General features: G+C 38.2%; 1 protein-coding gene and 2 long non-coding RNA genes across 7 annotated transcripts in view; 2 read left to right on the top strand and 1 right to left on the bottom strand.

Moving 5' to 3' along the window:
- LOC308191424 overlaps positions 1 to 27,840 on the top strand; it is a 169,713-nt gene that overhangs the window by 8,850 nt on the left and 133,023 nt on the right. The gene's annotated exons all lie outside the window — the stretch shown is intronic.
- The window catches only part of TFAP2D (transcription factor AP-2 delta), a 53,224-nt gene that overhangs the window by 13,952 nt on the left and 11,432 nt on the right, over positions 1 to 27,840 (bottom strand). For 3 of the 4 annotated variants that reach the window (XM_080583797.1, XM_080583796.1, XM_080583798.1), the window contains 4 exons: positions 22,405 to 22,570; positions 19,632 to 19,750; positions 12,344 to 12,485; positions 6,138 to 6,251 (listed from right to left, as the gene is read on the bottom strand). In XM_080583797.1, coding sequence (XP_080439923.1) covers positions 6,138 to 6,251; positions 12,344 to 12,485; positions 19,632 to 19,750; positions 22,405 to 22,570 — 541 coding nt within the window. Of the gene's footprint in view, positions 1 to 6,137; positions 6,252 to 12,343; positions 12,486 to 19,631; positions 19,751 to 22,404; positions 22,586 to 27,840 lie in introns of all 4 variants that reach the window. The other variant, XM_080583795.1, reaches the window with a different exon arrangement.
- LOC308191423 lies at positions 919 to 14,522 on the top strand. 2 transcript variants are annotated; one of them, XR_013947973.1, is made up of 3 exons: positions 919 to 1,081; positions 3,381 to 3,527; positions 13,640 to 14,522. It is a non-coding gene; the product is annotated as an uncharacterized lncRNA (long non-coding RNA). The 2 variants fall into 2 exon arrangements; XR_013947974.1 differs by lacking the exon at positions 13,640 to 14,522 and adding an exon at positions 7,735 to 8,301.

Genomic DNA, 27,840 nt, shown 5'->3' with positions numbered 1-27,840 from the left:
TCTGAGTGCATGTCTCAGAGCTCTCGTGCCTCCAGGCAATCTTGTCTTCATCTGTTGTAGTTCCTGATTGCCCTGGTCCACCATTTCCAAGCTTTTCTAAAGTGAGTTGTACTCAAAGCCTTGGAACATAGCCTCTTATATACGTGTCTTGTATACATCCACCTTTTTGGTTTCTCTAACTATTTCAACCCCTGTCTTTCCTCCCATCAACCTGGATAATTGAGAGCTGTTTCTCAGTTTCAGTGAGTATGTATTAGGCTCTTTTACCTGTTCTAAATCCAAAGACAAGCAATTTACAATGCTAGAGAGAACCTTGCTGTCCTGAAGAAAATAAAGATGAAATCTCAGCTTTGCTGACGTCAGTGGGATTTGAAAACAGATTAAGTTTCAGGATAAATTAAAACCCCAGCTTTTCCCTCTTGTACAGACAGATGTATGCATATGCACACAAAAGTTTTGCTTGGTTCTGTGGAATTTGTGGAAGAAGAAACTCTGAATAACAAGTAATAGATGGTATTTTGAAAGAAACTAAGGTTTATCTAAATATATTTTACTTTCTCCCTTCCCCCCCCTTTTTTTTTTTTGCTTTCATTCTCACTCCCTCTCTTTCACATTCTCCTGCTCTCTCTTTCCTGATGCTTATTCCGTTTTGAAAGCAAAGGGCCAGAGAAATGGGTTACTCTCTCTAAAGATATAGAAACATTTAGGTTCTTTTCTAGTACTGATGTGCTGGCTTTGCTGTCTGCTCTTATGGACTCATAAATGCACTTACACAGATCAGACTTTAGAGGACAACAAAGAGACTCTCATGTATCTGGACAAAAAGCACTTACTAATGGAGATAGATTTTTCCATGGTTTTCCTGTTTGCCGCATGGCTTAATGCTGATTCTGTCTTTAGTTATGGCTTTCAGGCCTGATGCAACCCATAGGATTATTCCACTTCCTCCTCTGCATTTATCATGATGGAATCAAAGAAGAGTTCAAGGACAGCATGGGTAGCCCTACAGGACATCACCTCTTCTTGAGCCCACAATTTCTATGCTAAGAAATTTGATCTGACTCAACATTTTTCTCATGAGGTAAGTGACTTATGAACCAGCCCTGACAAATCTGGAATTTTCTAAGTCTTAGTAAGCTATTTGTAGCACAGATAAGGTAGCTAACTGGGCTATAGTAAGGGCTGGTGTTTCCTTGAATCCTCAGGCTACATATATATTATGAATATATATATAATATGTATATTGTTATTATATATTGTATACATTGCATTTATTATTATTATTATATTATATATTAGTAATATATATGTGCCACTGTGCCCAGGAATGTTTTGGTACGGTGCTAATTATATTGGGCACCAAAAATCAAGGGCTCCTGCTAAAAAGCAGCACAACTAAATGATACGTGCCTGTGTCCTGACACTTTTTATTTACTAATATCAATATAATACCTCTGCAGTATTGAAAGATATTTCAAAATGCACTGAAAAGGAAAAAATCTTGAATAAAACATATATAACACAACCTTGACTCTGATAGTGCAAAATAATTGCTGGTATGAATGTAAGGGTCTGCAGAATTGTTTGTTCATGGTCAAACAATACTGGGAAATTATTCTTCCTGCAGCACTGAGTTTTCTGTATTCAAGTCAGATGGGAATCTCAGAGAGCAGCTGCACAAACGTGGTCATACTAGGGGTGTAGATGAGCCTATGTTTTCTGTGTATCTGGTAAAGTTGTGCAAAACTCAGCAGTTTTCAGACTCACCGGCAGCTTCTTTGAAGATTTCTCCTGTTCTAAGCTTTGTATGAACTTTGAGTTTGGGGTTCGAGCAAACCCAGCAATTCTGAGCCCTTCACGGGGACTAGCCTGTGCTTCAGATAGGACACATATTTCAAGATCTTGATGAATTGGGACTCAGTGGAAAAACTTCACAGAGAAGCATGAGCTTGAAGATTTAAAACAGAGGAAACTGGAATTGCTGCTTGTATCTGACCTGTGCTAGTCTGTGAACCCTGGTCTTAATTATTAATGTTGAACAAGTAATGTTGCAAGCAAGTGGAGAACATTATTCCTCACTTACCAACTGTAGGGTAATTTATTCCTAAAGAAAACTTCCTTTTACCCTAAGGTAGTAGATGCTGGATGCTGTAGGTATCAGATTTTATAGCCTTCAGAAAGTCTTTCATTATCTTATAATTAATTCTAATAATATAGGATTATGTGATTCCTCTGAATTTTTTTGGTCATAAAAAATCTCTACTGCTTTCTGACATTGTACGGCATAAACATATGTATATGTATAAAATCTCAACTTTTCATATTGTTCCTTTTCTGCCTTGAACACGGTTTACAAGGCAGAATTTCTTAACCTCTTCTTGTTATAGTAAATCTGTATGAAACTATATGGGATTTCTGATATTTTATGTCTAAAATAAAAAATCAGATCATATTGAATAATGGCTGAAAAACACACTAAATCCTGCTGAAATATTCACAGAACCTTGACAGAAGTTCCAGTTAAAGCCTGTCTTTGCCAAAGGTAACAGTTTGGCTCCAGCTTAATCTAGAGATTTATACAGCTTCATGACAGAGAATTTATTGCAAGAAATCCTGCAGTTCTGGAATACAGACAGAAATGAAGATGAAAATTTCACAATTGAAAAAGTATATTATGAAATTTATGATGGCTGTTTGCATCCACTGATTCAGATTTATGCCTCCTCTGAAAAAAAAACATGTTTGTAGACCACCAATAGCTCTTAGGTATTTTGGTCATAAATAACATAATTTTGTGTGCATAGTCAGGATCAGCCACTCGTTAGGACAGTCCAATTTTAGACTCCAATTATTGTAGGCTTCATCAGAATATTTGACAGTGAATATTTGACAGTGACTATGGTAAGAATGTCAAATACATCTCTAGCATACAGTTGCAATGCTTTTTATAGATACAGATACATCAGAAATTTGTTCATTTTACTGTAACAAATAGAATTATAGAATCATAGAATGTCTTGGGTTGGAAGGGACCTTGAAGGTCATCTAACTCCAACCCCCTGCCATAGGCAGGGTTGAAATAAGGAGAGCCTGTTCTTTTGAAATTCTGACCTTAAATGAGAGCTTATGATCGCAAATGTGGAGTCCAATGTATGTTGAGTATTTAAATTCTTAGTGTGTTTTATGTTAGGTAAATGCTTCCAACATCTTTTTATGAAACCCTCTCTACAGATGTATGATGACAAAGAGCTATTTCTGTTTGTGACCAGTAGAAAGCTGTGCTATGCCTCAGAGAGCAGTGGCCATGCTGTTCCTGGTTTACAAGGACTTTCTCCCTGTGTTGGGGTACCATGAATTTCTTTTTCTTCTCTCATCCTCAGCTGATCAGGTGCAAATTTCCTGTGACAAGGGTTGGCTCAATCTGAGGATCATCCCTCAGAGAAAGATAGACAAACCAAGTGACTGGTAAAAAGCCGTCTCTGTTGAAACCTTGATTCAGAAAATACTCCATTCTCCTGGAAAACATGGTGAGTTAAATTCTCACATCTTTTCTGACATCTGAGACAGACTTATGTGCCTTCTGTGATATTTAATCTCAGGAAGGCAAGTAGTGGTAGTAGTGGTAGACAACCTAGCTCTGAAGGCTGCCAGATAGAGGGGATGAGAATCATGATTTTCTTTTTTTTTTCCTACACTAAGCTTAGGCATTTACAATATATGTCTGTGTATGTACTGGTTGGCTGAGCTCCCATTCAGCTGCATGTCTGGACTAGACTAAGAGTCAACAGAGTTTAGAGAGAAATTCAAGTCACGCTAAAGTAGATGTCTACGTTAGGCCTGCATTAAGTATCTACGTTGCAGATTCCACTGGCTGAACAGATGAAATCCCTACAGACTATGGCAGGAGCTTTACCTGGCTGAAATGGAGGCACCTATATGTAGATGAGTAGAGTTAGAGGTCTGGGTCAGAAGCTGGATCTGACCTCAACTTATGTGCAACGGATGGAAAAGGTATATGGCCTCAGCTCAGCCTCTGGGTCTGGCAGTGCTCATCATTCCCCAAGTACAGATATCAGAGACAGCTGTCTGATTTTAAGCGCAGGGAAGCATCTGTGTAGCATCAAGACCTGTACTTTTCTAGGTGCCCATCTTCAGTCCAACACTTATTGCCTACAGCAGGCATAAAAGAAAGCACTGACTGATCCAGGAACTTCGTACAGAAGCTTTGTACTCCAACCCACTGAAGTCAAGCAGAGAAAGAAGGATGGGATCTGTACAAATTGACAGCTTTTGTAGCTGAAGCCGTCAGCATTTTACCCTGACTGCTGTTTCTTCTTTAAATACAGGAATCCTTGGGGATTAGCTGCCCTCTATCACATTTATTTTATGTGCATATAATGGGGAGTTAACTATTTTTCTACAAGTCTAGGTTGCCCATTAAAATTATTCTTTGAGCATTATGTATAAATAAGTATGTTTTCCTTGGTTTTCATGTGTACTTAGGTATTTTGGAGTGTGTGTATAAGGGAAAGTATACATAGGTGTAGGTGGTATGTGTATGTGTATATGTACACATTACTGCATGAGTAATAATATTCCTCACTCACTTTAGTAGAAGTGAGGTTGTCTAGGTGTGTTCATATATGCATACAGTAAACACTGTTCTGTGTAAGAATGAAGAGGAATGTGTGCATTTGTGGACCAGGTATTATCCTTGCCCCCCACCCTTGTCTCAACAGATAGACAAGGTGGGGTAGTGGCCATTTTGTATGCCATTCAAAGTCTGAGGGACTATTAAGTACCACACCACCTGGCTGGTAAATTCTTGATGCTCTGTGAGAATCTTAATAACTAAAAGATGTTGTGACATTGGAGTACAGAAGTTGTCTGCCCATCCAATGAATGGAGAGTTTTTCAGACAGTTGTGCTAAAGAATATACAAATTCACCGTAAGGCTTTATAGGTTTAAAGAATCTACTTAGTGTTACGATCTGTAAACTACTCATTGGAATAGTTCTTTACATGTTGATTTTCCAAGGTATCAACTAACAGCTATGAAAAAGAAAAAAAATCTGTAGACTCAGCTAGTCATGTATTCCCCTCTGTTGTCCAAGCAAAGGTAGAAGAACCTCTAAGATGTTTCATCACACTTATCTTTGATAAATATCTTAGATAACCCCATTATATCAGAACAACCTTCTGGAAGTTCCCATCTCTTGACTGTATGTAACATACAACTGAAAGTGGAAATGTGAAGTTGCGCAATACCTGGGCTAATAAATCTTGCAGATCCTAAGACATCTGTACATTTTTATCCATAACTTGGATAAAATTCCAATGAAGTGTGGCACTGGTCTTTGTGTACAGTAGGTCCTCATCTTCGTAACAGCTTCTTAGGCTGTCTACATAAGTAAATTAAGTATTGCTAAAGCATGGGCACCAGAACTGAGTCTAAATATGCTAGTAAATTTTTAGCAGTCTCTGGCACAGTTTTAGTCTGAATTTCATTCCAAGGTATTGTTCAGGAATTAGTGTAGCAAGACCACTCCCAGCAGGCAGTATGCTTTGAGGCCATTCTGGTTCAGCCTGCTTTGGAGGCTAAAGTGTATATATATACATATACACTTTACGTAAAAGCATGCTTCTGGTGGGATACTGTCAAATGGTCTTAGTAGCACAGAGGAAGTGCTGGAGCTATTTAGTTAATTGGTAAGGATGCAGCCTAACTGTTCCTCTATTCATTGTTATAGTGATTCATTTATATTGCCAAGATGGCTCAAAACTTGAGTTTCCACACTTCTGGACCATTTACATTCTCTCTTGATTGGCTTGTGATTTGGCTCATATCTAAAGGAAGGCAGATAAGAAGATTTGGCTAGCAGATATAGAAAATGATTGACTGAAACTCAGACTGTCATCCATTCAGCAGGGTGAATACAACTAGCTTGAGCCTCTTTGCTAGGTAAGCATAAGCTTTTAACAGGCACAGACAACAAAGAGAATATAGACATTATTGCAGTCTATGTATAGACATACAGACATGTCATAAGTAAGGGAACAAATACCATTACATCCTCATATGTAGTATTTACCAAAATTATGAATTTTAGGTAAATGCTCTTCTTTCAAAATCATACCTGAAATGTGTTAAATGTCTCTGGATGTCGAGGTCTAGTATTGGAGTCGGTCTGGAGGATCCAAGGGGTGATCTGTCTTGACTCAGAAGATCTTGGAATTCTTTACATATTTGTCTAAAAAGAAAGTGGATATCCTTAATTGTGATAGGGGTAATCCTTCCTTTAATGCTGATCCCCATAATCCTGGGTGATTTCATTCATAACAAATATTTGTCAGAGGCAGTGTTAAAGGAATTAAAGAAAAATGAATCCTCCCCTGCCTTCCTGCCCCAAATTCTCAGAGCAGACAGCATATAGAATCTCTTGAAGAAGAGTAATTCCCCTCTGAAACCATGTTAATATTGAGAAATTCCATCAATGCAAACTTTCACTAGGTAGAACCTAAGACTGCAGTTTTGGCATCTTGCAATGAGAGCTCAGGGTCTGTTTTGCCTGCTCTCTCATCAATTTAAGGTCCTTTGGAAAGGATGGATGGTCTTCTGTTCCTTCTCACTTTCCTTCTCAGGATGCGTCAGTACTGGAGATACATTTATAGAGGACCTAACAGTAAGAGAAACCTAAAAATTAGGTATTTTAATTCTTGTGATATTGTTGTATTGCGCTAGTTCACAAATTAGTCTAGGAATGTGCTACCAATACATTATAAATCAATCAATCAATCAAACAAACAAACAATCAAACAAAACCAGTTCCATTTGGTGCATGCTTCCTGAAGAATACTATCTGGAAATTGGATGGATTGCCATAACTTACTTTCAATTGGTTTATGACACAGTCGATTAAAATAACAGCAACAACAAAAGGTCAGATATCCAGATATGTGTCTCAGGACTTCTCCAAATTGGCATATCATTCTCCACCAAATGTATCAGAAATATAGACACTTAATGTGGGGTCAGGAGGGGTATGATGCCATCCAGATGATCAGGACAGTCACATGATTTACCTGATACTAGCCTGATACTCAGTTGTATTGGCCTAGTGATGGTCTCAATGACTACATGTCAAATAGTAAACTATATGGTGCTGGGGTTTCTTCTTACATCCTGTGGCCAAGTATCATTATCTGATAAAGTCTGTATGCATATGCTCTCCTAACTCCCCAACAGTATGGCTGCATCCAAACTGATTCCTGAAAATAGATGTTGGTGTGGACTACCTCCCACAACATGTACAGAAGACATTTGGGAGTGTTCAAGGAACCAGTCTAATATTTTAATAATATAGACAAGCTCAACAAAATGCCACAGTGTGTGCATGGCTTACTTTGTTATTATAGATGAAATAACTGTGTATGGGCCCAGTTTTAACACTAAAGAGGGTCTCTGTGATCCATGATTTCTGCTAGCATACTTTTGCTTTGTACATCTGATCCTAGAAAGAGTTCAAGTTCTTCATCTTCTTTTTGTAACACTTGTCCTTTGGGACAGGGACATAATGAAAATTAAGTGGTTAAACTCAGCTTTTTGGCATTTAGGTCTCTTCATTACCCAGTTAAAAGTAACAAAACTCCACCAATCTGTTTTTACTTTTCAATATATCACTGTTCTACAAGATTTGGATATAGACTTTAGATAGCACAGCTCTCTCCTAACAGGAAAGGGATGCAGAAAACTATTTCCCGCTGTGACACTGGACTTCATCCAAGGTTGATTTCTGTAAATGCTTGTCATCAGTATGGACAAGGACACTGACTGCTGGAAAAGACAGCATCATCTTAGCCTTTCAAGCAAAGAGAGGTATTCAGCAGAAATGTATGTAAATGCAGCATACAGTTTTAATGAATCAGATCCTTAGAGGAAAAACAGTTCCTTTCAACAACTGAAAACAGTCAGTCATTTTGGCTTCTAAACAATCTGCTATCCCCAGTCGGCCCTGTCAACACTGTTCCTCTCTCCTTCCTCCAACCTTTACTTTCTACCTGTTGAAAAAGTTCATCTTACGAGTTCTTATATTTTGACAAAGGAAAGTGTCAAAACCAAGTGTGCAATTAAGTTCCCTTCTATCTTCACATGTCAGAAGTTTTTACTGAATGTTGCAGATTGAAAGAAAAGAAGAAAACTTTTTTATTATACATGAAAACCTTTAAAAGGCAGTAACCTACTTTTTCAAGGGATTTCTACTCAAAGTCATGTCTCAATGCCTCCACTACCAACAAAACATTACCTGGGGTAGTGACAGAGAGGATGGTTGACAGTTATATACCAAGTTGGACTGTGATTTTGCATAAGCAAAGAAAGATGGTTAGGGATTATCTGTCTTAAGGGCTCCAGCTAAAAAAATAAGCAAATAAATAAATAAATAAAAGAGAATCCTGGCCTTTCCTGCAAGAGAGGCACCTAATGATTTGTGAAAGATGGCCAGATGTTCCAGGATATGATCAGGAAAAAATAGAAACTTATGTACCAAATCAGACCGAAAGCCCATCTAGTCCATGATCCTGTCCCTAGAAATCGACAAAGCCTTTGTGAGGAGTACAAGAATGGGATGAATGTGTGCCCATGAACCTGATATATTCCAAGTGTGGCAGAGTTGCCAGGCATCCAAAGAGTAAACATCAGAGAGGTTCTCAGCAGGTACTTTGCATCCTGTCTCAAAGTTATTTTTCACAAAACCAGCACACTGAGAACATATTGTCATGGGTCAGATATTAATTATCCTGTATTGGCTGTAAGCAAACCCACAATAAAAAGGTTATGCACAGTATTCTGTTCTGATGTGTGTAAATGTGTATCTGGTTCTCTTTCTCATGTGCAAGGTCTTGTGTTGTGGTACTCTGTGATATTTCCCCCAGGACACTGTGCCTTTCCATCAAGTGGAATTGTTGATGTGGCCTTCAGCAGTTCTGTACCTGTCCTACCTGTAACCCCTGTAGCCTGATCAAGTTCTATCCCCTGTTGTAAAGCCATTAACGGTCTTTCCCACACCCCTACAAGGTTAACTAAACCATGCTTAAAGGCCCTCTAAGTCCAAACACCTTTTTTTAAATTATTATTTATTTTTTTTAGATTTCTTTGTGGGTTGCATAATCATGTCTTGAAGCCTCCCTAAATGTCTAGAGTTAACAGGACACCATCAGCACCCTTTGGCCAGAATTAAGACAGTTCGGTCCTTTTTTTTTGAAGCACCTTGCTCTGGAGTGCCCAAATAATCATCTACTCAGTCAAAGAAAGTGGAGAAGTAGAATCATAGGAATGGCTTCTCTCATTGTCTGTCACATTCTTACCCATTCAGTTCCTAACCAAAATTTGCTTAACTCCTGTTCTGCCCTTTCTGTCACTTGTGTCCCACACTGCACTGGCAATCATCTCTTCTTCCCATGATAATGGTTAGGTAAGGCTCCAATCCTCCACTGTCTAGACCACCAAATTACTAGCATAGGCCATGACACCATCTCGTTGCATCAACTAGTACTGTCCTAGGTGGGTCCTGGATTAGCAAATGCAAGGAATTATTTCCAAGAGGTAGTTTTAGAAGGTCAGGTAGCTTAGCACAATGAATGTGGTCTGTTCCATGACAGAAAATTGCCCTGGTTTCATTCACTGTACTACTGTCAGTATACTGTCAATGTAGCCTCTGACCAGGTAGGGCTGAGAAGGGAAATGAACAGAATTGCCTCAGGCTTAGTGCTGTGTTTGAGTTAAAGAGGGCTATTGGCATCTGAAACAGCAGCCTCTTTATTAACACATGGGTCACAGTTCTGTGCATGGATGCTGAACTGCTTCCACTCAGGGTAGATATATTGCTTGACTACAAGATGTAGATGCCCTTGATAACAATGAGATATTCTACCAGAAACTGGAGACTTCTACATTGTAGACATTAAAGGCTCTATTTAGGTGCACATAGATATGTAATACCAAAGACATCCATAAGAAATGGCAAATATGACATAGCAATAAAAAGATACTTATGCCCTTCTCGAGTAGCTGCTGATAACTAAGCTGGATAATCAGTTAATCTCAAATGGTGATAGGTATTGTGTTTGGGCACCAAGCCACTAAAGATGGATGTCTGAACCCAGCACAGATTTTCACATATATTACTAGGAATTGCAGAAATATATATTTTTTTCTTTCCTCTTATTTTTCCTTAACACCCCACTTGTGAAAGATCTCACTGGTTTTACCAAAGGCACACTTCTGAGGACTTCTGGCTCTGTCCTAGTGGGACGGTAGCAACGCACATGCACAATGACAATCTATTTATTTCCACAGACATAATTTCCCTTGAATGAGTTTTCCACCCTGCAATTTCAGTTTCGTTTTTGGTGACAGCATAACTATCCACCACATTTTCTAGTGTCTCAATTTACACGGCATGAGGAAATTATGAATTTAATTAAATTACAAACCTAGATATTAGATACATCAAATGAATAATATAAACTTCTGTCAGATAACTAGAGTATCTACCGTCAGATACGTGGAGGTATGGCTGGGAAATGCCATGCTGATATGGTCGTGGACCTGCATTTCCTGTGGTATCTGGACAGGGCTGGCCTGTGAAGCACTCACTGTTCTCCTTCCAGGCAGGAGAGGGCAGTAGTAGCACACACATTGACCCATCTGTCCCTGTTTATAACTGCTCTGACTTCAGTAGGATGGGGCCTATCCTTAGACTATTGGTGAGGCACTGATCAATTCGCTGGTACTTTTAAATGTTGAGATTAAAAAACAACAACAAAAAAAAGACTTTTGTTGTTGTTGTTGTTTTTGTTGTTGTTGTTACTAGTGCAGAATAAAATCTTAAACCCAAAGTTCATGGACATTTGGAGTAATGTATGCCCATGATTCTCCACCTCATTAGTAAAGAGTGAGGGAAATGGAGTGGTGAGAAAGGGTAGGCAGACTCTTACTTGTCCCCCAGTGGGACAGCCTTTGGAGGTAGGACATGGCAGTCATCCACTGCTCATTATCACCCGCGGCAAAGTGATCTCTCCTTAGAGCCAGAAAACAAGGCAGATGATTTCTGCCGTCAAGGTTAGGTAACATTTATAGGCAGGGCAAATTCTGGAGCTGTGGCAATGTCTTAACTCTTGCTTATATAGTGCCCAGCATTACAATCAGATCTTAAAAAGTTACATGATGCAGATTGTGCAGATTGTTGATGGGCTATATATCAATGCAGAGAGAGGTTTCAGTGCATGTCACCTCTGGGTCACCTTCAAGGTGAAGAGCTCTGGATACAAGAAGGACATCAAAGCCAGCAATCCTGTTCCCCACAACTAGGCAAAACACAGGGACATTGAGATATAAGGGACAATTCTCTGGCTGCTCAGACTTCACCCTTACTGTAGCAGGATTACTCTCTGTTGGATGTATCATTCTCAAACATTTCCAGCAATGGAGAAAAGAGGTGGATGATGTCTTGGTTTCTGGCCTCAGATCTCCTGCTGCCTTCCTGTGTAACATAGCGGTAAGCTCTGGAAGTATTTGATTATATTCGAGGCCACCCCATGCAAGCATTACACACACCTAATGTAGGTCTATGTTATGCCATGCAGACTATTTATTCCTGTTTCCCTTGGCTCATAGAGGCTAATTCTTCCCTCATCAACGCTAATTAACTTAGATGAAATGTTATCCTAACATAATGTTACTGCTCCAGGGAGGTGAGTGGCTTGTTTAGAGCAAAGTCGGGTGGCTCTGCATGTCTTTAATGGCTTTAGCAAAGCTCCCCTGCTGGTGTACATTGTTCCAGTGCCTTTGGCTTCAAGGAAACCCTTGCAATTTTACAAGCAGAGAGGATCTGTCCCTCTGCAAATCAGCACTCCCTCAGCAGACTCACGATAATTATCTAGCAGAAACTAATACTTCAGCAGAAACTTAGATCTCTTTTTCACACATCCTTGTATTTGCTGCTGTGCAAACAGGAGACAAAGCCAGTTTGTCCTAAATCTCTTACTATGTAATAATCTCCTCTCCACTCACTTAAATCAAATAATCTGAGACTAAGATGTACAAGCCTCCTTAACTGCAGACAATGAGAACATAACTACTAAAACCTCGTTATAGTAAATAAGGTTCCTTTTACAGCATCTCTAAAGAAGCTTGCTCTCATTTTCAGTGAGTACTGTTGTGATAGCAGTCTCCACAATCACAGATCTTTACTCCCACTCCTCCCTCCAGCCCCCAGATTCAGAATGGAAAAGTGACAGACAGATTTCTTTTTCAATATGACATTATTTCCCCCCCACTTCTTACTTTGTTGCTAAGATCATCTTTTTCCTTGCTGTCTGCTCTTTCTGTTCCATGTGCTGTCTGGCAATGTGCTCTCCCACTGCCTTGGCAGGGAACTCTGTTTCACAGGTGTAGCCGAAATCTCTGGCCAAATGTAATGCTTCCCCTGTAGGTAAAAAAAACAGGTCAGTCAGTTAGGATTTATTTTATTTTTTTTCTTACAGAATTTCTATCATCATTAAAAAAATAAATAAATAAAGTCACTCATCTACTGTCTACATCTGTCCCATCTGTCTACAGACATCCACTCCCAATCTCTGATACAGATTTCAGTCCATTTCACCTGTTCATACTTAGACTTCAGATGGTGCCAGCCAGAAGATAAGAAGTATGTTCCTGTCGTGAGAAAACACCACTCAAGACACTTAGGTTCATCTCCCTCAACTGCCACCAGTATACTGGTGTAGCTGTGCAAGCTTTGTAAACTCAGATCATCAGTAATAGAAATTAGTGGGAAGTGGGAATAAAACTTTTTAAACAGACAAGATTCAGCCTTTGGTGCTTCACTTCTCTGTCTATAAAGGAAGAATAGCTTCCTACCCCAGGAGAGAACTATGAGAAAAAACTTGCACTTCAGCATATTTTCTTAAGAGTTAAGTGAGCAGGCACAGTACAGTTGCCCCACTCTAAAGATGAGAGGCCCACGAAGTACAGCACAAGAAACAATCCTGTTTCCAGAAAAGCTTGCAATCAAAATCGACCACACAAAAGAAAAGGGAAGACAATGAAGATCATAGCTGATGTTTTATATGTGGGGAAATCAGTGCACAGGACTTGAGTAGGCTTTGTGAAAAGTCTTTGACAAAGGTAGACACTGAACTTCTCCCCACTTCATCTACAGAGATTGGACACTGTCACCTAACTCCATATTAGGTGCCACATGCCTCTGGAAATATCTTCCCCTCTCAATTAACACAGAGAACTCAGAAATTTATTTTAGGATTTACTGAACATTCCCCGGTCTGCATGTTGTCACTCTGACAACCTTGGTGTAGGATTTATCTGATCAAACACAGCTGACTGGAGTGTGAACATCTGTGCCTAAGTTAGTCTTTCCCTGGTGGGAAATAGGCACTTTGAGATCACACTTGCACTCATCTCAAAGTAGAAGGTAAAAATAGGTCAGCTACCAGAAGTATATGTTGAAGCACATCTGTATGAATGACTAACAGTGACATGCTCCAGAACTGTTTTGGGATTAGGGTATTTGTTTGTCTGGTTTTGTTTATCTGCTCATTAGTTTTGTTTGTTTGTTTTCAGAGTTGACTATTTGAGTGCCGTCTTGAGTGGTGACATTGAACCCTGGTTCTTTGGAGGCCATGCTAATGCTCTAGACAGACAATTAGGAGAGATGCAGGACCTGTAACACCTCCGTCTGAGAATACCTGCAGTGAGACTCATGTGATTAAAAATCAATATTGACATCTAAGCTAAGACTCCCTAGTCGATGGAGAGAAATTTGCACTTTAATTTGCACTTTTTATGCACTTTATTTGCACATATCATCCTGTACTAAAGTAGAAGGCAAATGGATCAGATGTACTGTAGAAGGCAAGCAGATCAGATGGAATGTAGAAAAGTCCAGGTTGGATGGGAATTCTGGAGATCTTCTGTTGAAATTGGGCTTTAGATGACATTATTCAGGGCATTTTCAACCTAGTCTTGAATATTTCCAGCCATGTAAATTCCACAACTAAGCAACTTAATTCAATGTTTAATTGTTAATTTAACTTAATTTGATTTAATTGTTAATCACACAGAATATACTGGCCTGTATACTGGCATATACTTGACTGCCAGCCTTCTATTTAAAACATCCAGAGGTTACAAATTTAAGCTACAACTTCTAAATTTTTGTTGAGGTGCTTCAAAATTTGTGTTTCAATTACTCTGTTACTCCCCTTTTCAGTGTCAGGTTTTGCTTTTAGACAAAACTCTATTAAAATACATGATAGATTTGTTTTCATGCCAGTGCAGAAAGAAGATAAAAATCAAACCCTTTGAAGCTGTCATCAGGTGGAATTACCATTCTTCGGACAGCTCTATCTTGATCCCAGTCAGACCCAAGTAACAACACAAAGAAAAAGCACTTCAGGAAAGCACTTCAGAATTTAGCCATTGGAAAAAAATAAAATAATAATAATAATAATAATAATAATAATAATAATAATAATAATAATAATAATAAACTTGCTTTCTTCAAGGAAAAAAATGTGATAGAATGTTGGCATTTATTTAACATGACAGCAATATACTGACTGAAATTTGAATGTTTTCACTTAATGTGAAAAAGAAAGGGAAAGAAAATATGAACAGTCATTATAACTAATCCTTCCAGAGATGGTGTATATTATTTACTAGAGCTAAGAAATTATACTAAACCTGTTGTATGATCTTAAAAAAAATATATAAAAGTATAAAACTTGCTCATCTTGCCTGGGGCTGGGATTGTGATTATGACTGACTGCTAACAGTGTATATAGAGAAATAGAGTCAAGAGAAAAAAAGAAACTAGAGGACTTATGTATCTACTTATAGGTAGGAAAAATTTTAGCTAAAAAAGTGCCTATTGTGTTATGTGAGAAAAATAAATCTGCAAATGTTTTAAATATATTTAAAAAAAATACTGGAAAGGGTAAATTGATGTAGGTTATAAATGTACTTTATAACTATGGATAATCATACATATAGCAAGTACACCCGTGTGATATATGGAATAGACGTTCTAAATTACAACATCAAATTCCAGATAAAAACAAAAATCTAAACATGGAACACTCTACAGAACATTGTTTATCATATTTCATAGCTGAGCAAATATGTCATTTTGAACTGCCACACTGTGTATTTAGAAGTGGACTGTGTTATATTTCTATATATATTATATATATTTAATATCAGTGAATAGAGTTGCCTAACATTAATGCATAGTAAAACATGTCTGGGGAAAGCTATTTGTACAAAACATAATAAAATATTTTTTTTTTCTACATTAAATTTTTGACAAACATTTATTCTAGGGGAGAAAGTGGAAATATTGGAAATGTAAATAGATTGGCTTCTTCTCTTTCAACTTAGATTTGCAGTATTCTGCTTTGTTATTATTTATGTTAGGGAGTAGTTTTACAAAAGGTAGAAAACCCTAAAATATCTGGCACTTGTAGCCAATCGCTTTGTTTCAACCTAAATTTAAATTTTGCTATGTGCAATGTCCCTTATTCTTTCCTTCTGCAGAGACAAAGAATGGGTGCTGGGGATCATTGACTTTTTCTACTTAAATCCAGCATGTCTTTGTAGCTATAGGCAGTGCTGCCTTTCCTATATAGTTTGACAATTGACCAGAGAGCTTTGCATGATGGAAAAGGACAGTTGCTGAAGCTGAATTAGAAGAGACAGATCTAGAAAGCCTCAGTGGAGGGACCAGCCTGCGTACCTTGACAGGCTTCTGTGGGCAGGTGCAAGGAGCAGTGTGAGCCTCTCCTGGGTCTAGCAAGAGTGAGAGATGCTCCTATGAAGAGTGAAGGCAGAAGCAGTGTCCCAGGAGGGGGACACTTGGCATCTGAGCTTCTTACTCTCTCTTCAGCTTCACCTCCTCTGGATGCTCTACCCAGCAGAGATGCTACCCAGGGGGAGGAGAGACAGGCAGGAGGTGGAATGAAAGTGTTTTTTTTTTTTTTTTTTCCAGTTTGTAGGATGAGAAGGGAGGGGGAAAATGTGGAAGGATATTAAAACAAAGGCTGAAGGGAGAGTCTGACAGTTGCTAGCAGAGTAAAAAAATAAATGCTGATCTATTTTTCTCAAGAGTTTTGGTCCCCAAATGATGAATGCAGTCATTGCTCTGTCTAGTGAATTTAGTATTTTACTTAGATTTGACAGGAAAACAAATTCCATATTTTTTTCATCAGTGTTTTTCCAGATTTTTTTTTTAATCTGATAGCTTTAAATTCATTCATGTATTTCTTTTACCTGCATCTGCAATAACATTTATGCTATGTCTCTGCCTTATAAGTGACCAAACATCTGATGGGGACATCTCCCATCTTCTCACATCCTTCCATATTCTTACTGGGATGCTTTTGACTCCTTTGAACCAGCTTATCCTTGGCAATGCCAGCAATGGAGGAGCCTTTGTTGCATTAGCTAAGGAGTAGGATTTAAAAAATATATTTTTAGAGCTGGTAAGAAAAATGACCTTGCCTTTCTTCTAATTTAGGCACTAGAGGGCATCCCTCACCTACAGGTTGAACAAAGCTAAGTCCAGCACTGCTGTAGAGTCTTCCGATGCTGCAGTTGTTCTCCCAGTCTGTCTTTCCACCCATTGTGCTGATCTATGTGGATGACAATATAAAGAACAGAACTGATATCTCCAACAATTCCTACTCTGGGCCCCAGAATTTCTTACCAAAGACGCTAAAGATGCAAGCTTATCAAAAACAAACAAACAAAAACAACAACAACAAAAATGTAACAGTAAATATCCAGCAGCCATACTGAACCCAGAGAAAAGCAAGCTTATAGAAAAAAAGGAGAAAATAATTTTCATAAAATCTGGATCTTTATCATCACACCCTAGAAATCCGTTACAGTTTTTCTGTTGAACTTCAAAGGACTCCCAAAACCACAATAATTTTAATATATTTCAGATGAAGAGAAATCTTAGTTGTGTCAGAGACTTTTGAGATGTCTTTGGCAAAATGCGTAATAACCACAAAATTGGTTTTGCCTTTATTTACCTCAAAGTGATACTGAAAAGGTCAAGAACGTACCTACCTTACAGGAATATTAAAGGCCTCAATACAATGAAGACTGTGAGGACCTTGTTAGTTTCTGTAATAATTAACTTAAAAGTATCTACCATAATCAAGAGAGACACAATACAGGGTTTATATGAGGAGTCCACATAGTCCACCTGAGATTTTGGGATTCAATAAGACTAACAGATTATAACGTCAATTTGTGTATTAACATTACCCACTAAAAGACAATGCTGTTTTCTGCATATCTTCTTCATATCTTCCCCTATGAAAAAAGGCAGAGAGACCTGGATCTGTTCAGCCTTGAGAAAAGAAGGCTGAGAGAGGATCTTATCAATGTTTATAAATACCTTAAGTGTGGGAGACAAAGAGGTATGGCCAACCTCTTTTCAGTGGTCTGTGGGGACAGGACAAGGGGCAATGGCCACAAAATGGAGTGCAGGAAGTTCTGCACCAACATGCGAAAGAACTTCATGGTGAGGGTGATGGAGCATTGGAACAGGCTGCCCAGGGAGGTTGTGGGGGTCTCCTTCTCTGGAGATATTCAAGGCCAGTCTGGACGCCTACCTGGGCAACCTGCTCTAGGGAACCTGCTTTGGCAGGGGGTTTGGACCCAATGATCTCTTGAGGTCCCTTCCAACCCTTACAATTCTGTGATTCTGTGATTCTAAAATCTGGAGTAAGCCTGCATATTTCCATATCTGCCTCATCCATCATCAGGAGCCGTTGAGGGATGGGCTTCCTTGCAGAAGCTGTGCTGCAAGTTATAACCAGTTGGAAGTAATATTTGCATGCAGAGAGGGAGGATAGCTTATACCACACATAATTCAATGAAAACAACCAAGTTTACATAGACATTGTTTGCATAGACATAAAATGAGCTTCATTTTGATTTCTGTTGGAATATTAACACATATGGTGGTGCCTTTCCCAATAATTTTAGTAGACAAGATCTGTTTATTATGTCTAGGCAAGCAGGTCTAGTGAACTCATTCTCTTCAGTGTATATCTTTAGCACTTAGAATGTCACAATAGAACAGTCCATGAACAAAAGCAATGGTATAGGCTTGATAACAATTTTGCTATTGGCTTTGAGCAAAGGGCAGGGAGGCAAGGACAGATCCATTCCTGGGGAAAAAAAAAAAAAATCTAATTGTGATTTACAGTAAAACTACATTGCCATCAGTCCCAGGCCAACAATTGAAATAGGGTTTTCTCCCTCTCCACCTCTTCTAATGAATGAGTGTCTGGCCACATAGCTGTTTATTCTTCTCTACTAAGACCCAAGACTCATGAAGGAACAGCCCTTACTCCCCTAAACTAGTACCTTTCCTAAGTCTGCAACTTCATTAGGACTTTCTCTTTATTAGAGGAAAGTGTGATATGGATATGTCTGTATTTCAGAGCAGCCCCATGGTAGTTTTGTGTGCTCAGTGGCCCATGAGGATCCCAGTTTCTCTTAGATTCTGAAAAATCTCACTTTTTGTGGATTCAGTGCTTTTTCCCTGCCTTCCAGAGTCTCCATCGTTGGAGATATTCAAAACCTGACTAGACAAGGTCCTAAGCAACCTCTTCTAGTTGACCCTGCTTTGAGCAGAAGGGTTGAACTAGAAGATCACCAGAGGTCCCTTCCAGCGTCAGCCTTTCTGTAGTTCTGTGATTCTGTGGTAATATGTGCTGAGACCTCAGTCTACTTGCCTAGATCTGTATGGACTTTTCAGGTTATGATCCTAGAAGGTGTTGACCTTTAGGATGAGCTGAATGCTCTCAACATCAAGGAGGAGGGATCTGAAATTCCCAGAGCTGCTCCTTGCAGCCAAACAACAAACTGAGTACTTAGTGGATTCACCCAGAATAGAAGAGATTCAGGTAGAGTTTCTTCCCTTTGCCTGAGGGGTTTGAACCTGCATCTCCCAGCTGAATGTTCGAAGAACACATCAGTATTTGGTGAATTGTATTTAAACAACAAATAAAGGCCAAGAAAGTATCTCCTGGGTCTGCCTAGAGTTTATCTGAAAAAAAAATAAAAATAAAAATAAAAGATTTCATTCATTTATGTGCAAGAGGAAAAGGGTTGTGTAAATAATAGGCCTTCTCATGGGAGGAAAAATATCACATTTTTGGATCAGCTCCAGGAAATTCACAAGTGTTCTTTGTTGTTGTTGTTGTTTAAAAAAAAAAGTATAAACAAACCTACTTGTAGAGCTGGTATAAGACATTCATCTCAGAACTCTTGGATCATCGATTTGTAAGGCAGATCCCAGCACAAAAAGCACAGATCAATGCTGAGGAAACTGCATGACCAAACCACTTGCTAGGAGCAAAGACATCTCAGAGTGAACTTCCATGTTGCCACTGGTTGTGTCTGTGGCTTTGGGCAAATCAGTTCTCCTCTTTGTACAAAATACAGATTATGATACTTAACACAGTGGCTGAAAAGTGTTTTAATACAAAGCATTTAAATTGTGTTTATATTATTGCAGTATTACAAACCCTACCTTCTACCAAGGAAGTCAAGAGTGTGACATTTGCTGCTTTTCTTCTTCCTGCAGGCAAATTCAGTCCCAGTCTGTCTAATTTTTCTCTCAAGCAGCGTCCTCCATTCTTAGATTTTGCTCTGTCAGAAGAAAAATGTAGGAGAGAGAAATTTGTGTTTATTGTGCTCTCTGTCTAGAAATGGTGTACACCTTATTGGCAAATGTATGCAGTAATGCCGGCTCTGATGACATCAATGGAAAGTCTTTCAGAGTTATATTCTTAACTACCTACTCACACTGTGTGAGTTTTTCAGGTTGGTCCTTTGACAGACATTAAAATGTCAAAGGTGTATCAGATCTTCACACAGCTTTCTACTTAGTGGGACCCATGGGCCTGTTTGGGTGCTGAGCCTGGGATTGCAATGACTGAATGTAAATATTGACAGTGTAGTCACTTACATCTGACCTAGCCACCCCAGGCTTCCAAGACAAAAGAGAAACGAACACTTCTAGACTGATAATAAACAAGTCTAGAATAAGAGATCTTTACCAATTTCTTCTGCATGACTATAAAAGGAAGCCAGAGAGCTACTAAAATGCAGATGTCTATGTGGAACCCAGCTCCAGCTATGCCTATATGATCTATGTAGAAATCTGGGTACAAACAAATGTAGTATATGAAGCCCAGCACTTTCTAAGAATATGGATAAGCCAATAAAAAATGTTGATGGTAAAATCTCAGACATCTTTGGTTATCTATGCCCCTATCCCAGATGCCTACATCACTTTGTTCTCACAAAATGGTTCCTGGTGCATCCCACAACTGCTTTTCTGCAGTACTTCAGTGTTTGAAGCTTTTCAAGCATATCCACTTATGCAGCAGTCTTAGGTTCAATTTCTTGTTCAGCCTGAGGGAATTTGAACCTGTGTCTTTTCAATGAATGCAGCAGCCAGCTGGAGGTGCATAACTAATGTTAAAATGCTTAAACATTGAATAGAGCAGTGACTGTAACCCAGATCTCTCCCATCCCAAATGAATGGCCCGGTCATTAGATAATAAAGTCATCACCACTTTTATGCCTTCGCTTTCACCTAACAAATATTTAATTATTCTCAAATGAGACTGAAGGTCCTCCAGCCTAGAATAACCCATCACTGATTACTAAAAGTGTCTGCCTAGGTGTTTTGAGATGCAGCTTCAAGTTCCTTCAGGCAGAGGAAGGAATACCCCAGTTTTTATGGTCACTTTTACCCACTGAGAGATACCACAATTTTGACTATATAATATGTCAGGAAGTGTCTACTGAGAACAGCAAGCTGGGGAAATATCCTGATGGTGATAACTAATGGAATGCAAAACTAACCCTGCCAGGTCTTGGGCAAATCATGAAGCAGATTTGTTTTCACTATATCTGTGCTTGTCAGCTATGCAGTGTCTGAGTCTGTTCTCTAGTCCTGAGACCTACTAGTATAGCCTGACCACATTTATGTATTTACACTCTCTGCACTGTAAAACAAAATTGCTTTATCCAAACTGCCAGCTGGGAGCAGCCCCTGGATAAATCATCAGCCAGGCCCCAGGACGATTTGGTAGAATGATATTTGGTCTAGGTCAAAAACGTATGGGGATCATTCAAGCATTTTAACAGAAGAGAGAATTGAGTACCTATGTTCACACTCATGCCCTTGCATTCTTAATACCTTTTAGTGGTATTGATGAAGTTTGGTATGAGTATTTAAAATGAACATTTCTGTAACTGCTAATTGAAAGCATCTCCAGGGTGAAGCAGTAGCAGAGGAAAATTTTTGTGGATGTAGATTTTGGAATTCAATGCCTATTGAGGCAGTTCAATGGGGTGTATGCCCCCTGGAACAATTTTGCAATCTAGTCCTTACTCTGCAATATGGCTTAAGACAGCTCTTGGGCTGCTACATATCTTAGAATATAGCAGGTTGGATAAAATGACTTTCATTGTAAGTACAGGGATCAGTGTGGCCTTCAGTGACAGCAGTGAAATAGCCTATGACTTTCCAGCTAGTTTTGATCAAAGGGCATTCAAGTAGCTTATGCCATCTAAGTTGACGCCTCAGGGACATTGCGACTCACATATGCCTGGCTGAATTACAGTTGCCTCCTTGTTTTCCACTTGTAATATGAGGCAGAGTCTGCCACTTTCCTCCTTTCTGCTACTACACTCTGCAAGCATCTACTCTGGTCAGTGAAGGGTCAGAAACAAAATCATACCTAATTACTTGCTTTGCCTGCAACATCTCACAATGAAAAAAAATGAAACCAGCATATTCTGCCAACTCTATCTTTTCTGTGCTCAGGAGGCATGAGAGGGTGAATGGAAGAAAAAAGCATCCCTAAGCCTTTTTTTTTTTTTTTTTTTACAGTGAGGGTTGTTTCACACCTGGTAAAACAATTTAATTTGAAATAGTTTCTCAAAAAAGGTTAATTTATAGTGCTAATGATCTTTTTCCACACACAGATTTTTTTTTTTCATTTCAAAACAAAACACCTGTTCATCTGTGATGGGTAACTGAAATAAGGGGGCAAAATAAAATGAAAACATAAACTTTCCATAAAGAATATCAATACAATCTTATTTTTTCCTATTATTCATTAAAATTTTCCCTAGAAAATGTCTTAATTTGTAATTCATCTCATTCTGCTTTCCCAAGCAGTGGTCACCTACCCAAGTGGGGAAAGAGAACAAAATCTTTTTGAGGAAAATGAAATCACAGAAATGAGAGAACGGTCTAGTAGTTATTATTCTTGCCTTCAACTTACCTTCTTAAAATGCCTCCTAAGAGGGAAGCATTGAGGCATTCTGGTGGTGAAAGGCGCCTCTTCACTTCTGCAATGGTCACTTTGTACTTTGAAGTGGAGCTGAGTAGAGATAAGCGACCAGGTACAGAACAGAACAAGTCGGTGGGGTTAACAACGCATGTTCCACCTGCAAAAAACAGAACTGTTGGAGTTGGAAAATCTTCATGTTCCATATTTTGACAAACTCAATGAAGAAAAAGAATTCTGATGTGGGTTTTTTTTGTTTTGCTTTGTTGTTGTTTTATGTTTATTTATTTATTTATTTATTTTAACATTGCATCACTTTGTTGCTTTGGGAAATTTTAATTAATTTATATTTTAATACAGAAAAAGTGGATTATTAGATCTCATAAGTTTTACAGGCAAAATACTTCATTATGGCTACCTCATTTGATTTCATGATCAATAAAAATTGAATAAGGTCACCAAAAGAGTCTTGTATTTGATATAGTAACAATATGTGATTGAATGAGATTCAGGTATCACTCATGATTTAAGAAAATCAGCTGGTTAAACATTTAAGACATTGTTTCCAATTATAAATGGTCAGTTAGACTCTCATAGCAGTGTTTAGAACCAGAAAGATGCAATACCACTATAGGTTTGCAGTGATTTGCAACCAGAACTCTTTTCCTCACCTTTTAACTCTCATATACTCCCTCTAAAGTTAGGTCAAATCCTCAGCTGATGTTAATGATTGAAATCTACTGAACTACATCACTTTATCTCAGATTAGTTCTGGAATTGGCTCTCTCTTGAAAGTGACAATTACTTGGCCTGGGTCTATAACTGCTGAATGATCACCAAATCTTTCAATGAAGACTGTGATCAATAACTCCTCAGGCAAAATGGACCTTTTAAGTTAGAGCTAATTTCTGAGAAATCAAGAGAGAAAACTTTATCTGGATCTGATCCAAGAGAACAAAAATCTTAAGGACTAGCATATATTCTATCACCAAGTGCAAAACACTCTTTGACCTGCCTTCTCCAACCTGACTACAGTAAAAATTCTGTGGAAGAAATGAATCTTACCACTGCATGCACAATTCTCCCCTGGGGAAAGATGAGAAAAAAGAATGATGAGCTGCATATGACAGTGGTATAAAATATCACATCGTTCAATGCACTACTGTAAGGAGTTTAGATGGTTTCTGCAAGGACGATGATATAAAGACCTTCTTACAGCAGAATGAATCTGTGCTCATCATTCATGTTTAAAGGAAATATACTGGTTTTAAAAATACCATTATCACTTCATCTTTCCGATGAACACTCTAAACTCTGCAATGCAAGAACTCACTTTATTATGCTTAAAAAATTAGTTTGTAGTCTGAATTCTAGAATAGAATAGAATAGAATAGCTCATTTCAGACCACTTTTACTCCTTCTTCCACAAGTAATCCCTCTTAAAAATAAGGTGACTATATACATTCAAGCTTTAGCAGAGACGGAGAAGTATAACTCAAGGATTAAACTTCATTAAAAGCAGACTATTGCTTGCTTACATAAGGCAAACAGAATTCCTATCCAAATATTTCATCTCTTGAAGGTATATTTAAACATTTGTGCTGACAGCAAAACCAGAAAAGAACATCTCTTAGTATAAATCCCAGATGGGTGAGATCCTGACTCAGTACAGCAGGTTATTTTATGACTTGCCCAATTATACCACAGGATAGATATTTGTGTCCACTTCTCAGACAGAATATGGAGACAAACTGTACATCAACAAAAATATATATGCATCAAGGGCACTTATGCACATTTTTGCACAGCTGAGAGTTACAATTTATGAGCTCAGATGCTCAAATACAGAAATATGGTGCCACATGCCTGATAGATTTTTTTTTTTCCTTGACTGAGACAGGGCTGCACAGAAACCTAAAAAAAATTTTCAATCAACATTTTCAAACTTCTGGTCTGTCAGGTACATTTTTGAAAAGTGTTAACACTGAGTAGATTTGTTTGTTTGCCATTTCTCACTGCACTGATACACAAATATATATATACACCATTTACATATATACGTGTCAAGAAAACAGTAGCAATGGGTACATATTTATTTACTTCAATAAGTCTGTAAATTTTATAATGAGTGAGACTGTACTATAATCAGTGTGATATTAACGTTATCTTCTTGCCAGGTTAAGCCAGTATGTGCGCCATTTATGCCAGATAAATAATTGTTCCTTTAATCCAAAAACATGTTACCCTGCAGCTGTTCCTACTCTAACCAGAATTTACTGGAACACATCTCATTACTATTTACTAGAAGGTTGTTTACAGCCTAAAGTGGTTAAAAGTATTTTGACTATGTAACACGGTCTCAAACAAAGCAATTCCAGGTAAGTGAGTTATTGTTTAAAAGTGATAAAAAAAAAAAAAAAACACATGTCTAAGCAATTTGCTCTCCAGAAACATGGAGCACAAGTTGTAAATTACAAGGAGGTAAAATCTGTTGCGTATAATTATTTCACTATATTAATTATTCATTGACTCGATAACAGAGAGCAGTGTGGTGTTTTACGGACAAAGCTATGTCCTTGTCACAAACTGTGTGCAGTTTTGAAGGCAAGGCCCTCCTCATACAAACACCACCATGAAGAGATGGATGAAGTCATGGCCTTTACACCAGGTGGTAAACAGGAAAAGGAGTGACTGTAAACAAAGAGAAGGATCCTGGAAAGAGAAAGGAAAGAAAAAGTGCAACCAAACTTGAAGATGAAGGGTTCTTTCTTTCAAACACATACACTTTAATGTATTCTTTCCCCCATATTCTGATCATATGTTAGAATGGAGGAATGATTTTCTAAAATACAGCTCAATGAGGAGAGGACGAGGTCTGGTTTATGTTGCACTGAACAAAAGTGGCAACAATGAGCTGTCACCCAATGCTGCTGTGGGTGCTGTTGGAAAAATCAATCCTTGTTCAACCATTGAGTTGGTCTTGTGATAACATAATGTTTGAGAACTGGGATGCTAACTGTCACAGCTGAAGAAGCAGAAGAAAATGCCCTCAAAATGAAAATAGAAATAATGCCTTTGATAAGTCTAGCATTTCAGCCTGGAGATCTCTATTCCTCTTGGCAGATTTTACTTCCTTTAGAAATTTTTACAAACTATCTTTTGGTGCTAGGATATATAAGAAGTTGTCAGCTCATCAGAAGAACATCCCAACACATAACCATGACAAAGAAATATGCCCGCCAGTGTACACAAAGAATGGAAAGCTGTGGCCATTACTTTCTGATGCTACCCACACAAATGGTCCTACTGCAAGGCTAGGAAAAGAATACTAGAGTGGGCAGAAGGTGAGATAACCAGTAGGATCATTCAAGAGATGACCTCAGCAATTTCCTGCTATGGCTATCACGTGCAATAAGCATTTGAATGTTAAAAGAATTATTTTTAGGACAACTGTTTATTCCCACAGTGTAGTGGTTATATGGTCTGGTCACATATAATCTGTTGCCATGAGATACTGCATTACAGATGACTGTAAATTGTGGTAGTTGTGCTGTTACATCCACAGAGGTTTAAAGGCACAAGTAAAACAAGATTTAGATGAAGGTGGGGTATCTTTTATATTACAACTGATAGATTTGGGAAACAAAAAGAAAGAAGGAAAGCTTTCAGGCACAAAAACCCTTCTTCAGGGCTTGTCTTTTATCCAACTCTATTCAATTACTTTTTCTTTCTTCTAGACAGAATTTTACCTTCTGATCTGTCACCTTCATGTTGATTTCAAGAAATACGATTGTTCAAAAAGAAAAGGATAGGAGAGGAAGAAATATGCTTTATGCAGCAAAACACATCTGGAGAAAGACCCAGGGCCTGATTCTGCCATATTCTGAGTCACCTCAGCTACAATAAATTTAACTTAATTTCAAGTGTTCCAAGGGAGAGGAAGAAGGAGAAACTACACTAATTCTAGCTAGCTTTCTTCTGGGACCCAGTCCTTTTCTTTGTAGCTGGCTGGTTCATACTCAGTGCAACTCTGTGTGAACTGCACTTTTGCTTTGTTTCCTATGCCTAGAATGAACAAAAGTTAGGCTAAGTGATACTGAAAAAGGTAGTCACAACAAACATTGGGAGAGTATTTCTCTTCCTTATTCCTGTCTCTCCATCAAATAGCGTAAGTCAGTGCAAAATGCCAAGACACGCTGATGACAAGTTCTGTAGATGACAGCAGCAAGAACAACAGAGGCATGCTCTAACCCAAGAGCAACATACTCCAGTCTTGTCAACACAATGAAAATCCCAATAATTCATGATGCAAAAAGAGCTTGGTCTGCTTTGATTGTAGGGTTCCCTTTATACAGATAAACAGGACAATAGGGTTTCTAGAGTGAAATGATTTATTCTGATTAAGTTGTACACTTGAACATCTGCTGAAATATAGGTCTCCCTAATATTGTCAGAGTTAAGTATTTGTGCATTTTCTCATTGCAAATCCATATCCTCATGTTTCATGCTTTTCATGATAAGTAACACTATTGCTTTATTATAAACAAAATATTTGTTGGTGTTACTAAATATTTTTTTCACTTTCAATACAAACATTTTTTAAACATGTCTGTATTTTTTATAGATACAAACATTCTACAATGTCATTTCTTATTTGTTAGTCATAACAGCTGCAATATGACAGGTACTTTACATTAATTCAAGAGAAGGCAAACCCTTTTCTAAAATACTCACTTATAAATATCATATAGTTATGGGAGGAAAAATCATTATTTACCAGAGCCAACAGTGCAGAAGTAATGTTTGTTTTGTTTTGTTTTGTTTTGTTTTGTTCTCCAGGAATGGGAGGAAAAATCATTATTTACCAGAGCCAACAGTGCAGAAGTAATGTTTGTTTTGTTTTGTTTTGTTTTGTTCTCCAGGATATATGTTTGTGTGTGTGCTTGTGTACATTATTAAGCACAAGCATGTGTGAGTGCCTACTGATTAATCTTATATAAAATATTAATAATGTACTATGCTTTTTATTAGTCTATTATTTATATCTACAGGTGCTGTTCGTGGGAATCTCCAGCTTATACTATATTTTCTGCTCAGTTATGAAATTCTAACAAAAGTACAATACATTGCAAAATGAAGACATGTAAACCTACCTCTCTTCACCTTTTTTTTTTCTTTTTTTCTTTTTCCCTAACAAGTACAAACCTAAGCTAGCCGTTAATTGTACAGGGTTTATCAGCATTATTTAATCCAATGTTCAGTTCCCAAGGGTCTGTAAGCAATTGAAAATGTTCCCCAAGTTATCCTCAAATGATCCGGTCATTAATCTCGGGAGCTAAATATTCACAATTCTAAAACTCATCTGCATTTGACAGGAAAAAAAATAGTAGGTACTGCCTGCTTTCCCCAGTTACTCTCTTGTTTTACTGA

The sequence above is a fragment of the Anser brachyrhynchus genome (assembly GCF_964034855.1).
Source record: "Anser brachyrhynchus genome assembly, chromosome: 3".
Taxonomy (NCBI): Eukaryota; Metazoa; Chordata; class Aves; order Anseriformes; family Anatidae; genus Anser; species Anser brachyrhynchus.
The sequence above is the reverse complement of the archived record's forward strand: the minus strand, read 5'-3'. Positions and strand labels throughout refer to the sequence as shown.